A 14,153-nucleotide genomic window follows, 5' to 3' on the forward strand; every position below is an offset into this window, starting at 1 on the left:
TTTATTTGAGAGAGAGAGAGGCAGAGGGAGAGAGGGAATCTCAAGCAGACTCCCCAGTGAGTGTGGAGGCTGATGCAGGGTTCAGTCTCACAACCCCGAGATCATGACCTGAGCCAAAATCAAGAGTCAGATGCTTAACTGACTGAGCCACCCAGGTGTCCTGCCAAATCCTTCTCTTTCTCTCCCCTTCCTTCCCTCTGCAACTCCTTCCTCTTGAGGTCTGTTTCCCTTTCTTCAGGCGCCTCTGCTTTCCTCCTGGGGCCAGGACACCCCTCACAGGCTTTCTGGGCTCCGCCTCCCCATCCTACCTACCTCTGGCCACCTTCCCTAAGTCCCTTCCGGCTGGCCCAGGCACCTACTCACCCATCATGGTGGCCAGCTCTCAGCTCACTCCCAGCCTGGGAATTCCTCTGGGTGCCCAGAAAGGCAATGCCCAGGACCCACAGGCCCATCCCAGGGGCCACTCACCCCAGCTGCTCACCAGGAATGGCGGCCGTGAGAATCCCCTCTGTAAGATCCCTGCACAGATGCCGGCCACTGTGTCTCAGGAGGCCCTGGGAAGGGAACTGAAAGAACTGGAAAGCTGGGTAGGGCTAGGGGCCCCACCTCTCGGGCGTTCAGATAAGCCACGTTCTGGCCGGGCTGGAGGCAGATAAGGCCCGCAGTTAGAAACTCTTCCTGCCTCTAGAACTCGGAGCAGGACAGAGAGATACCTATGTATTCCCCTGGTACGTATTCGAGGTGCGTTTGGGCCAGAGAACAGTGCAGAAGGAGGCATACTGGGCCTCCAAGCGCGATCCAAGCGCCAGCAGGCGACGGCTGTGGGTGTGCCAGGGATATGAGGAGGGCGCTCGAGCCGGAACCAGCTACCAAAATGCCACGCTGTGGTGGGCAGGGCTGGAGACCGATGGCGAAAGCCGCTAACAGCTGAGGGGAACAGGCCCGCCAGCAGGGAGGACTCGGCCTCCCTCCCGTGCTCCCACGTAGCCCTCCCGGCGATGCCTCCGCCTGTGTTCTCCGCCCACGTCCTTCTCCAGGCAGAGGCCTCCGGCCCCCACCCCCCAGTCCTCAGAGACAACCACCGAGTGAGCCCGGCCTGTCTTCTGGGACAAGCAATGTTTAAGGAGACGATCGCCGTAGTAACAACAGGAATCATACTAACGTGGCCACCCCGTATGAAGTACTTACCAGGTGCCGGGTGTTGTGCTTACCCTCCCAACAGCCCCGACTCGGATTATCCTTCCAGCGCAGAGGAAGAAACTGAAGCTCACAGAAGCGAGGCCACGAGGCCACTAAGTGGCAGAGCAGGATTTGACCGCCTGTGATTGTTGATGTGCCCCGGCCCCTCACCCTGACTGCGCTCCTGCAAGAGCATGGAAGCTCCCAGGGCACCCCCACCCTCACCACTGGGCCCAGGGGGCCGTATCCCTCCACCCAGCGTTGTGTGGGCCTCGCTCGCTGCACTTGGGCAAAGACCCTGCGCTCCTCCCGGCACCCACTCCAAGGACACTGACGCTGGCCCAGAGCCAGAGAGGGGCCCAGAATGCCCGGGGCGGCTCCTCCCTTCTACCTAGCACCTGGTTCTGCAGAGAGAGTGCACAATGAAAGGCCCAGAAGCCCAAAGATCGGAGTTCCCTCACTAAAGGGCTCCCTCCTTTCCTGGCCCGGAGAGCCTAAACAAGTCTTGGAGGCTTACCTCCTCCCTCCCCAACCCCCCCACTCACGCTCGGGGGAGGGAGAGGAGGCACCAGTTCCCCTGAAGGCAGAAAGGCCAGGAGGAAATGCAGTCCTCCCAGGGAGGGAGCACTGAGGGAAGAGAAGTGAGAACGGGGAAGGCATCCTGAGGGAAGGACCGGGCACCCCTCGGGACTCCGGCTTCATTCACGAGTCACTGATCCCCTTCCTGGCCAGGACAACCCGGAGCAGCCAGCCCCAGGAGACCAGAGGTGTAAGTTCAGACAGAGGAACGGGCAAGAAGGTCCAAGAGCAAGAACCCTGCCCTCTGGCCTGCAGCTGCCTCCGCCAGTTCCCTCCCAGCCCCTCCGACTCGCTCTGCCCAGGAGGGCGGCAGCAGGAAGAGCCGCAGCCCCAGAGCCCCGGCCGCCATCTAGGCAGAGGGTCCCGATGCTCGCACACTGGCCTCAGCAGGAGCTGTGGCCCAATCTCCTGCCCCCTCCCCGGGGGCCCTCCAGGAAGCAGCCAGACTCGGGGGAAACAGAAACACATTGTCCTTTATTTGCGTTTCTCAGAATACTGTACAAAGGGAGTAAAAATCCTATTCACACATTGCTTAGAAAGATTTTGAGGTGAAAGTTCCCTATGATACATGGGGTGGGGAGCAGAGGAACCAGGAGGCAGGAAACGGGACCAATGACCTCCCCTCCTCCCTCAGGGCCCTGGGAGGGGGGGCATGGGCACCCACACCTTTTCAAAAGTAACACAGACCCTGGTCGGATCGGGCAGGGGAGAAAGCAGCCCCTCTCCAGCCCACACTCAGGCCCCTGCCCCACATCTCCCGCCCCCAGGTGAGGAGACAGCGCCCGCAGGTCACTCCTGGCTCCTTCCGCTCCCTGCCTGGGCGGGGACCATTCTGTGGCCCATGCCCCCCGTTTGGGGGTGCCCCCAGAGCCCCACAGGTACACGCCACACAAGAGGCCCTGCACCAGCTCCAGTTTGCATGAGGAGGTTACGAGGCGGAGGATGCAGAAGGGCCCTACCACTCATCACATGTCCCAGTTTCCCCACGCCCCTCACACCACCACACAAGGCAGTGTCAAACTGGACCAGTGCGAACGATGACTCACAGGCCTCTTCCACCCCTCCCCACCCCTCACACTAACGCGGGAGCTCTAAACCCCCCACAGCCTCCTGTCCTATTATCACCACCAGGCTGTGGGGAAATCTCTGAGCCTGCCCCATCCTGTCCACTTCCCAAAGACTGAGGTTAGGTCTGGCTTCTATCCCCATCCTCCTCCCTCACACCGATCTCTGCTGCTGTGTGGCCCCTTCTTTCATGTCTCAATTCTCCATCCCCACCCCTGCCCTAGCCGCCCTCCCCACCTCCACCAGGGCCAAGATGAGAGCGGACACAGCCCCCTCACCTCTGGGACCAGGCCATCCCCACCCAGCCCCACCATCCCTCTCCTTACCCTCCCCACTCCAATCTAGTACCCAGGGTGGGTGGTAGGGGAGCTGCCAAAAGCATGAGACTTGCAAAGAACAGTTCTCCACCCAGAGGGATGAGGCACCGTCATGCGCTTGCTTTCATATATATGAGCACACACTGAGTGTCATCCTAAAGACTTAAGAATTAAAGTGAAACCATCCAGAAGCTGTACCGTCCCCCCTGCTCCCCTTGCAGGGGTTAAAGTGCTTTAGCAGTCTGAGGATGAGCAAGTGAGCAGGGGATTTCTCTTGTCCCAACCTCACAGGTCTGCATTCAGCCGGCAGCCCAGCCCATTCCATGACTGCCCCCACGAAGTCTCTATCCAAAAGGCAAAAGGAAAAGATCAAAAAAATCAGAAAGGGTCAGAGACCTGGGGGGGCCCACCCGAACCCCACTACAAGCTACTTCAAGTCGGCTACCAGGGGAAGTGAGGGGGGAAACTAGGGCCCAGAGGCTCGACCCCCATCTCTAGCAGGATCCAGAGGCTCCTTCTGTCTTCAGCATCACAGCACAGTCTTCTACTCCTCCCCCCGCCAACCAGACAGGGGAAGGGGCTGTGCCCTCAGTACTTATTGATTCCAAAAATCCGGACTCCGTGGAGCTGGGGCAGCTTGGGGATGAGCACACTCATCAAGGACACAGTGTTGAGGATGAAATGGATCTGGTCATACTTGGTATAGAAGCTGGTGAGGAAGTACCTGGGTGGGAAGGTTGGGAAGAGGCATAAGACTCTGTTTGGAGGACCCCTCCTCCCTCACTCCTGGGTGGGGAGTGGCAGATCCCTGATAGCTGAGGAGTTATGGGAAAGACCCCCAGAACAGAAGCAGGGTGGCAAGATCACCCCATTAAAGAGGTCCCTCCCAATCCAGTCCCCTTGCTTGACCCCAGGTCTGTGGGCTTACATCACTGGCAGGCAGAAAGGCCCATTTGGTGAAAGACAGGGTCAGGGAGGCACAAGGCCTGAGCCCAGCAGAGGACCCGGGGATACTCCAAAGTCCCTTCCTCCGCCCATGCCAAAAGCCAGAGCCGGGGCAGGTTTAAACCTGGCAGGGTCCAGGGTTCCCCAGGCCCCGGCCTGCCTGCTGGCGTCCTTCTCTACTGAAGGCACTCACAGCACAATGGGTGTGATGGTTAAGAACTTCCGAGACGCTGTGAACTGGACCCCATAGTCCATCTGCTCCCAGTGGGTTAGCAACCTCGCCTTGCCCTGGTCCGGAGTCTCGAAGGGTGTCCCCTTCACCGTGTGCAGGAAGATGTACATGCCCTGGAGGGAGGGGCCTTCGTTAGAGGACACAAAAAGCAAAAGGCCCTCCAGCTCAGCTCCTCCACCCCCAAAAAGTGGGCTCTGGGTTATGTGGAGCTGCCCTCTGAGGGGCAGAGGGCTGTGGGCTGGAGGTCAGGATGGAGCAGCTGGGAGCCTGGCAGGAGACAGAGGGGACCCACAGGGTGAGAGGGCAGGCCTGGCATGAGGATAAGGCATGGGGAGAACTTAGCTGCAGAAATGCCCCTCTGGCCCCATGTGAGCTTCCCTGTGCCAGAGAGCTGGGGACGAGCGGATGGCCCCTGCTTGCCTGCCAGAGTACAAGCTAGCAAGCAGGGGCTGAGGGAGCAGAGGGGCTGGAGTAGAAGATGGCTGGAGATCTGGACTCGGGAGAGGGGCATTTCTGTGCCAGGCTAGGCGCCTGGGTCCTGGGGACTCTCTGGAGCCCTTAGTTCAGCTCCTAGTGGCCCTCCCTCCAGGTCCCCAAGCCACCCCGTGCTGGAGATGTGCACAAATCTGCAGGTTGTCATCCTCAGAGTGCACGTGGCTGGAACCCAGAAGTCGGGAGGAGGCAGAGATGAGAGATGCATCCGGGCTCCGGTGACAGATGTTGTCAGCACGTCACCCTGACATCTGGCCCACGTCTGGGGGGGCTCCTCTGACTCCTCAGCCCCACCAAAGAGCAGCCCACATGGCCTGGGCAGGCAGCAGGCAGACCCTCACCATGTTGTGGATGAGGTTGGTGAGGGTCCAGACAACAGGGACGCTGACAAAGGGGATGCTGAGCAGCACGACATGGAGAAGCCCGATGGCCAGCACGTAGGACAGCCAGATGCCGCGGCTGTTCATCACCCGCGTGTTGGGGTTCACCTCACTGTGTGCCGTGCCCACATTCATCCTGCCGCCCCTCTCGTGCCACTGCTCTGCAAACAAGCGGCACAGGTGAGACAGGTCACACCACTTTCCCTGCCCCCTCACGCCACCCAAATCCCTCAGGGAGGGAGGCTCTGCTCTCCCCAAGAACTCCGGGCAGTTCGGCTTTGATTCTCAAGCAAGGAGGCCCAAGAAAGGCTGTGTGGACTTAACTCCATTCATTTCCCACCGCTCTCAACTGGGATAAACACCACCAGGCCGCCCCACACTGCCCCACACTGCCGGATGGTGCCCCTCCAGGCACTGGGACTGCCTGGGTGGATAGGTCATCAAGAGGCATCCAGCCCAGAGCAAAGAAACCAGTGCCTGTTCCCCAATCTCATCTTCCAGAACATTCCCATGAGGGTCCTCTTCCCAGAAGGTCCAGGGGAGGGGAGAAGAGGCCTGTCCCCTCAGAATCACACAACATAATCCCTCTGGACTATCTTGCTGAGGTCCTGATATGTGGCATCTCCTAACTCTGAGCTCCCCGCACCATTAGAATGAACAAAAGGGGGTGGGGCCCGTGAGAACAGGCAGCAGGAGATGCAATATATAGGGGTCATTGCTTCTACTCTCTCCCCTAATTCTCCAATCCTGGATTTCTCCCAACCCTGATCCAGGAGAACTGACAGAGTGGAAAGAGGGAGAGAGGGAAGAAAAGAGAAGACAACAGACTACGGACAACCTCTGCCCAGACTTGGAGGCCTCTTTCTTGGTGACACAAAACAACCCAGGCAAGATGTTTTATCCTTTTGATAGCCACTCAGGCTAACCCTTGTGATGCCACCCACTCTGCTGCCAAACCACCAGTGCCCTTTTCCCCACCATCGGAGGGGCGAGGATGGAGAACGCGGCCAACGTCTACAGCTCCCACGAGTCGCTGAAATCCACATCAACATGCCCCTCCCAAGGACACAAAAACTACCCCTGCGGCCTGTCTCCTGCCCCCTTTCCTCTCTGCCTGGCCCAGCCTCACCTCAGCCTCTTTCCCCAGCACCTGCACCATGCTTCCCATTGCCCACCTCCAGTGGCAGAAGTCCTGCAGCAGGAGGACCCAGGAGGGCTGCCCTTGATGCCCCAGAAACAATGCAACCCAGTTGCATTTCTGGATGCACAAAAGGAGGGGAATGAGCAGCCCCTTGTCTAGAGCTCGGCTGTCCCCAGATCCCCAAGGGCCCTGGAACCAGCAGGAGGTGGGAACAGACTGCCTTTGTACTGGCTCACCTCCCTAGGTGAAGGCGGGTCCTGCCTGATAAAGACCTTAGGTCATCACCATGGAAACAACCCTATCTTTCCTGGGGGTGCAGAAAGGGGTCCCAGATGGGGGTATCCGGAAAGTACACAGAAGGCCATCTCCCTCACCCTGCTGCAACAACCCCCCTCAGATTCCGCTGCTATCTATCTCTGGCTAGGATCACAGCCAAGCCTGTGTGGGAGCCAGGATTCTCAAGGATCGGTTCCTTACTTCCAGAATAATGAGAACAAATTTCCTCTTCTCAGGGAGCTCTAGGCTAAGAGACCTCAGGAGAAATGTGACCCACAACACACCTTCCCAACATGCAAACATGCGTGAGATGGCCCAGGGTGCATCCCAGAAGTAATGCTCCTGGGGCCCATCAGCTCAGCCCATTAGGCAGGATAATTGGGCCTAACAGAAACCCAAGGAACTAGAAAACCGGGACTGGCTCGGTTATTTACCTTCCCAGGGCCTTGGAGCTTCAGTTGTCCTAACACGGCTCCTGGGACACGTACTACGCAAAAGCCTGGGGCGGTGGGGAGCTGGCTAAGAAGTAAGGCCTCTGAAGGACTTACTACTAAGGAGAGAGGCAGAGCTCCCCAAGTCTGACCAGAAACTGCTGTCCCTCCCCATTTCTCCCTAACCTAGATAAACAAAGGTGTAGGAGTGCAGAGACCTGTAGCCGTCCCTGGTGTTTTGTCTAGCAGTACCAAGGGCTTTGCTGAATCCCAGATCATCCTACACTTCTTTCTTGCTGAGACAGGGCATCCAATGAAGATCAATGAGTCTAGGAGGGGCCTAGACTTAGGACCTAACTGGTACCCTCGGAAGCATCTTCCTGAAGACCGAACACTAGTTGCCCTGACAGCAGAAATCCCAGAAGACCCCCCAAAAGACAGAAGAAATCAAGAAACTAAGAAAACGACTGGCAGCCAGAAAGCACTCCTAAGAGGTTTGTGTGACTAAGGGTACATATCACTTCCATTAGTAAAACAAAACTAAACAAAAAACCCAACTGCCCCTCGCCCAGAGGGAAGAAATGGGGAGAAGAGCCTGGCAGAGGCAGAGTGAGTCTACAGCGGCTGAGGCTGAAAAGTTCTGTTGCCCTAGCTGGCAAGGGGCTGCCCTGGCAGTGCCTGATGTGCTTTCATAACCTGCCTCAAACCAAAGCCTGTAGCAACTCCGTTCTGTTAACTACTTTCTTGCTGGTAGCTCTTTTCTACTCCTTCCCTCCCTTCCCCCGCCTTGGCTCCGCACACAAATATCCCTGCCCAACCTGTCAATCTGGCACCTAAGCCTGGGCCACAGTGCGCCCCAGGACATCTGCCAGGTGAGCGCTTCCCATTCTTTCCCCCAAGTAAGGGCAGCCTTTAAGCAGCAAACATTTTGCCTTCTAGAGGAGGAGCACAAAACATCCAAGCCCAACGGGGAGACCCTGGCAGCATTCCACAATGCCATTTTCATCGGGCCCACCGCCCAACCCGCAGGGCCACAGTCGCTCACCTCTCAGCTCGGGCCCTGCCTCCCGGACTCGCGAGGGCCGTGGGAATGGAAAGACGGCGAGTACCGGGGCGAACCCCCACTAGCTGGGGAAGAGGGTGGAACGAGGAGGTGGAGTCTATGCTATTGTTGGGATTTTCGGCGCGGGACCTCAAGCCGAAGAGGGGCCTCCCGCTCCGCTCCCCAGCCTGGGACCTCGCACTCGGAGCCCGGCCAGCCCGGCCCGGCCCGGCCCGGCCCGGCCCGGCCCGAAGCCCCACCCCCACCTCCACGCGTTCACCCAGCCCTGGAGGCGGCCAAACCTTTATCCCCGAAGCCAAGCCTCTCCCCGTCCCCTCCCCCGGCCCGAGCACTCCTCCCGACACCCTAGACTCGGTCTCCCCCCGCCCCCGCCACTTTCCTCTGTGGGCATCCCTTCGGCTGATGCACCCCCTCGACTGATGCACCTCCTCCCACTTCCGCTCACCCTGCCCAGGTCCCCTTCAGCCCGGGGCGCTTCCCCAGCAGCCCCCACCTTCTTTCCCGCCCCGCCTCTAGCCCCAAGAGGAGGCTCCCGGTTCGGCCACCCCGAAGCCGCTAGCCCGGACTCACCCCACAGGGCCGGCGGTCTAGGGCCCAGGAGGGGTGCCCGGGGGCCGGGGCCGCTGCTGCTCCAGCAGCTGTAACAACCCGCGGCGGCAGCCACTCCGCTGGCAGCTCGGGCCGAATCAGCGCCCCGCGCCAGCCCCCATAACGTCACTGCCCGGCGCCGGCCCGCCAGGTGCCTCCTGGGAGTTGTAGTTTCTTCCTTTGCCTGCGTACGGGCCCTCCCGGTGCCTCCTGGGAGTTGTAGTTTTCTCCCCCCTGCTGCAGTCTTGGCCTCGCTGGGGCCGCAAGGCCAGACGTTTCAATAGCAAGCGAAACTAACATCAGATGGTACTGCTTTGGCGTGTAGCAATTCCTGCTTTTGCGTCCGCGCGCTTCAAATGCGGTTTACTCTTGCCTGGTTTTGAGATCAGGAAATTCAGTTTTAAGTGACTTGCCATAGGTCCCTGCTTGGGTCCCAGCATGGACCAAAACCCGGAGATTCTGACCCCACGTCAGAGTTTTTTCATACACCTCGCTGGCTCTGCCCTGGCCATATATTGGCTCCACGAGAAACAGCCTAGCCGGATCCCTTGCCCCGGCAGGCCCTCCTGGAAGCTGGCTTCTCACAACGTTGGTTAGGAGCAGAGTCTGGAGGGCAGAGAATGCAGCCTATGGACAGCATTTGTCCAGAGGCTGGCTACCCTTCAGTTAACTTGAGCCAGGCTGCCAGCCCACATCCTCAGCCACCCCACATTAGGCTTCAGAAGAGGCCACGTGTCTTGGGAAGACTCCATGATAAATCGTTAGGAGCCTGAATTCTAGTCCCAGGTCAGCCTGTGTGGCTTTGGGTGGGAGGCTCCACCTCTCTGGGCCACAATTTTCTCGGCTGCATGCACCATAGTCAAGGGCACAGATTTTATTGCCAGGCCAGCAGAACATAGGCAATCCTTTACCAGCAGTGTGACCCCAAGCAAATAACTTGTCTTAATCTCCAATTCCACATCTATGAAACCCTGTCTCCAAGGTTGTGCACATTCAAAAGAATGTAGGTAAAGCACCTGTTGCGTTGTAGGAAGCTATTCTGTAGGAGGTTGAACTAAATGGCCCTGAGGTCTCCTGGGTCAGTCCCACTCTCCATGTCACCAAAAAGGCCTTGTTTGAGTCATTTTCACTGCCCCCACCCAGCTTCTAAGTCCACTCTGAACCGCAGGGCTGGAAGAGCAGGGTCAGATGACGTCATGACATGCCAGCCTGACTGGCTGTAAGCACACCCTGATTGGATGTGAGGGGCCAGAAAGGAGAATGCTGGCCCAGGGAAACTGGGGAGCACTTCCCTGAGACCTCACCTGCCCTTCCCCAGGCGACTGCCAGGAAACAGTCATCACAAAGCTGGAGGGGGCCCCCAGAGGCACCTAGTGGGAAGCAAGTGGATATCTGAACCACTCAGAACAGAACAGGAAGCTTCTCAAATATTTCCAGGGCCAATGGCCAAAGAGCACTCATCCCAAGACTTAAATAATCACCCCAGAGTCTGAAAAAGTTCTACCTTATACAAAAGTTTCTCCTGCTTCGTGGGAGCCCCTTTTTTGTAGTCAGCCTTCTGAAGACATAAGCAAACAACTGAGTGTTGGCCTTTCTACAGAAACCTCCCAGCATTGAGGCAAGAAAGATGTCTTATTTTTTCCAAAGTGAGCCTGCTTGATTCTTTTGACTCTTCTCTGGAATTCTTCCATCGTCCCTCAAGTTGATCGAGCTCTCTGGATCTTTGCCAGTTTCTTCACATCTCTGTGAAGTTCAAAGACCAAGACTGGATCCACGTCTCAAATAAGGGCCTGACTAATGCATAGTCTAACGGAAAGATTACCCGACATGCCATGCCCTATTAATAACTCCTGTTATCGAGTTGTTGTTTTTTTTTTCACAATGGGAATGAACAGAGTTCTGACTCACTCTAGGTCTGTGGTAAATTGTAGATCCCTTTTTGCTTAATTTAGCCTGAGTCCCTGTCATCATCTTTCTCCTTCTTTAGCTCTCTGCCTTCGTAATTACCCTGTCTTCACCAAACATCCTTCAGCCATGAATAGGCCTAAGTACTGTTCAGAATGAGTGACAGCACTCTTATGTGGTGCTGGGGAATGCACAACCCCTTGAACAAACAACTGGTAATATGTGCCAAGAGGCTGAAAAGTCACTCAGACCTTAGAGGCATGATTACATTTCTGGTAGCATATTCTAAGGAAGTATACCCCATGTTCATTCCTGCGTTGTTGTTTTTTTATAAGAGTGGAAAACAGAAAGCAACCTAAATGCCCAAGAAAAATACTATGGAGGGGCGCCTGGGTGGCTCAGTCGGTTAAGCGTGTGCCTTTGGCTCAGGTCATGATCCCAGGGTCCTGGGATCGAGTCCTGCATTGGGCTCCCTGCTCAGCAGGGAGCCTGCTTCTCCCTTTCCCTCTGCCGCTCCCCCTGCTTATGCTCTCTCTCTTTCTGTCTCTCTAATAAATAAATAAATAAAATCTTAAAAAAAAAGAAAAATAGTATTTCCATTGGATGGCACAGTTAGTGGTTCTGGAAAACCATGGGACAGTATGGAAAAATGTTTGCTAGGTTATATGAAAAGATCAGGGGGGAAAAATAGCATGAGTATTCCCTGGGGATGCAGTCAGCAAAATCTAGGGAAAAAAAACTAAAACAAACATCCAATCCCTTAACAAATAAGTTAGAAGGGAAAAAGGAGAGGGAAAGACAGAGTAAAACAAATTAAGCAATATATCAACCAAAGGCCATATTTGGATCCTGATTCAAGCAAACTAACTTTAAAAAAAAAAGATTTTATTAAGTTATCGGGGAAGTTTGAGTACTGATACTTAATATTGATGATATTAAGGAATAATAATTTTTAAGGCATGATATGGCCTTGTGATTTTTCTAAATAAAAAGTCTTCCTTTTCTTTTGGAGATATATACTAAAATATATGTGGAGGAAATGAGTGATGACTGGATTTGTTTCAAAATAATCTGGGCTTATGGACTTGGGGGGATACAAGAAACAAGATGGGGGTGCCTGGGTGGCTCAGTTGGTTAAGCGACTGCCTTCGGCTCAGGTCATGATCCTGGAGTCCCGGGATCGAGTCCCGGGATCGAGTCCCGCATCGGGCTCCCTGCTCGGCGGGGAGTCTGCTTCTCCCTCTGACCCTCCCCCCTCTCATGCTCTCTGTCTCTCATTCTCTCTCTCAAATAAATAAATAAAATCTTTAAAAAAAAAAAAGAAAGAAACAAGATGGGCCGTGAAATAATTATTGACACCGAGAGATGGGGACATGAGATTCCTTATTTTTTCTACCACTTTATGTTTGAAACTGTCCGTAATAAAAGCTTTTATAGGGTCACCTGGATGGCTCAGTCGTTAAGCGCCTGCCTTCGGCTCAGGGCTCCCTGCTCAGTAGGAAGCCTGCTTATCCCTCTCCCACTCCCCCTGCTTATGTTCCTACTCTCGCTGTGTCTCTCTCTGTCAAATAAATAAATAAAATCTTAAAAAAAAAAAAAGAATAAAAATAAAAAATAAAAGCTTTTATAAACCTGCATATGCAGTAACGGCGATGATAAGAAAAAACAGAGCAACACCGTTAGACCCTGGCACCAGACTGCCAGGGTTCAATAACCAGCTCCTGTACTTACCGGCTGTGTGACCTTAGGGAGGTCACTGAACCTGTCTGTGTTTCAGTTACCACGTTTCTAAATGGAGAGGGGGATGATCATGATCATGCCCACCTCATGTCGCTGTGAGGATTAAATGGCTCCATCAATGTGAAGCACTTCGAGCAATTCCTGGCACCTAGTAAGTGCTCTGTGTTACCTTTTATTAATCCAGTCTACATTTGAATGATGTTTGAGCATCTCCTTTACTAGGCCGTGGAAATCCGACAAAATAAAAACAGATCTTGTGTTAAGGTGGAGGGGTTGGGGGCAATCTCCTTCATGCTCTAGTTTCAAACTTTGTGTAATGTGAGATTATGAGTTTTCAATTTTTAATGAATGTGCTTGTATTTTGAAAACAGAGGAAGCCACTCTCAGAGGCTCTCCTGCTCTCTGGGAGCTCCTTAGTCTGCTGAGATAGACACATTCCCCAGCCTTGGTGTTTCCATCTAGCAGGGTGGCGAGGCCTCTGCTTGCCACAGATAGAAGTGTGTGGGCCAAGATAGCAAACATGGGCGGGGTCATAAGCTGGGAACGCATTCCTGAGATGAGGGCAGTGGTGAGAAGCGAGGAGGGGGGGGCGTCAAGAAACAGAGCCCCTTTCCCTGACCGCTGGGGGGCGGGGGCAAGCAGGGTGCCCCTCCAATCCTACTACCCCCTCCTCCCCTCCAACTCATTCTTTTACTCCCCTGCTTCCCCTACCTCACCTCCCTCCTTCCTGAAGGAAGGTCACACTCAGACCAAGTGCAAAGAAGAAAAGAGCTGTTTAGTTCATTGGCAGGGGGGTTTGGGTTTGGGTGGGGGGCACCCCAGGCCTGGGGTAGCAGCGGTGGGGAGGGGGGCACCCCAGGCCTGGGGTAGCAGCGGTGGGGAGGGGGGCAGTGACGCTAAGCAGACAAAGAAGCACTGAGTGAGAGCTACTGAGCTGGTGAGAAACAGGGAGCATTGCCAGGGGGGCCTCGCTCTCCGCCCCGCACCCAGCCCTGTGGTTGGCTATTTGGGGCTGGACCCGGCCAGGGCCTCCAGGCCCAGAGCCAAGGCCTGGGAACCAGAACCTCCGTCTGAGAACCAAGAGCAGGGCTGTTCTTTAGACACCCCTCTATCTGCATTTTCTTTGATGTGGACCATTGACATTTTCTCCCCTGGGAAAAAAGTAGGCTAGACAACTGCGAATATTACAGAGCAAAAGGACAACAGATGGGGAAACTGTGGCTTTAAGAAGAAGTCCCCTAGTGCATCCCAACGGCATTACTACCTCTAGTAGGCCCTACCTCTCTAGAAATCCTGGGGTGGCCACTGCCCCAAATCACCTTCCTCTCCTGTCTAATGCCCACTCCTTCAGCAGTAATAACAACAGCTAACTTATGCAGTGATTGCTGTGTTCCAGGTATTGGGCAAAGGGCTTCACGTGTATAAGCTCTTTTAATCTTTAAAACGCCCTGTGCGGTAGGTATTTTTATTGTCCTGACTTTAAAATGGGAAAATTGCAGTACAGAGAGTTTAAATATTCTGCCCAAGGTCACACAGCTAAGGAAGCAGCATTTCTCCCCAAATCCATTCCCGGCCACACACCTCCCATCCACTGTGTGCCTCATGTTCCCATAGGTGCCTTGTGAAGACTTCTATCTGCACTGAGGGCACTATATTTCAGTTATCTGCCAAACACCCGCTTCCCCTGCTAGGCTGCTGGCTCTGTGTCTTACTCATATGCATTTCCTCCACACAGTGGGTTCTCAATGAATGTTAGCAGAAGGATAGAACTGACCCGCACATCCCAGATACACCCTCTCTGAGCTCCTAACCATTCTCAG

General features: G+C 55.1%; 1 protein-coding gene across 4 annotated transcripts; it reads right to left on the bottom strand.

The window, feature by feature from the left end:
- Window positions 1–2,211: 2,211 nt before the first annotated feature.
- ORMDL3 (ORMDL sphingolipid biosynthesis regulator 3) lies at window positions 2,212–8,778 on the bottom strand. Of its 4 annotated transcripts, none has more exons than XM_035027040.1 (4): window positions 8,671–8,778; window positions 5,151–5,350; window positions 4,279–4,430; window positions 2,212–3,864 (listed from the first exon to the last, which is right to left on the bottom strand). In XM_035027040.1, the coding sequence occupies exons 2-4, from the start codon at window positions 5,322–5,324 to the stop codon at window positions 3,729–3,731; spliced, it is 462 nt and encodes a 153-aa protein (XP_034882931.1). In that variant the 5' UTR covers window positions 5,325–5,350; window positions 8,671–8,778; the 3' UTR covers window positions 2,212–3,728. The 4 variants fall into 4 exon arrangements, with proteins under 4 accessions (XP_034882931.1, XP_034882929.1, XP_034882930.1 ...); XM_035027038.1 differs by having other exon boundaries at window positions 5,151–5,345; window positions 8,671–8,765; XM_035027039.1 differs by lacking the exon at window positions 8,671–8,778 and adding an exon at window positions 8,083–8,304 and having other exon boundaries at window positions 5,151–5,345.
- Window positions 8,779–14,153: the final 5,375 nt, after the last annotated feature.

The sequence above is a fragment of the Mirounga leonina genome, unplaced genomic scaffold (assembly GCF_011800145.1).
Source record: "Mirounga leonina isolate KUSES-001 unplaced genomic scaffold, KU_Mleo_1.0 Mir_200, whole genome shotgun sequence".
In the NCBI taxonomy this organism is placed as follows: Eukaryota; Metazoa; Chordata; class Mammalia; order Carnivora; family Phocidae; genus Mirounga; species Mirounga leonina.

Bases quoted from the DNA above. Each gene is read 5' to 3' on its own strand.
- ORMDL3 (XM_035027040.1), bottom strand. From the start codon at position 5,324: ATGAATGTGGGCACGGCACACAGTGAGGTGAACCCCAACACGCGGGTG. The intron at 4,431-5,150 runs GTGAGGGTCTGC...CCCTCCCTCCAG, and splicing joins CCAACCTCATCCACAACATG to GGCATGTACATCTTCCTGCA. The intron at 3,865-4,278 runs GTGAGTGCCTTC...CTTCCCACCCAG, and splicing joins ACCATCACACCCATTGTGCT to GTACTTCCTCACCAGCTTCT.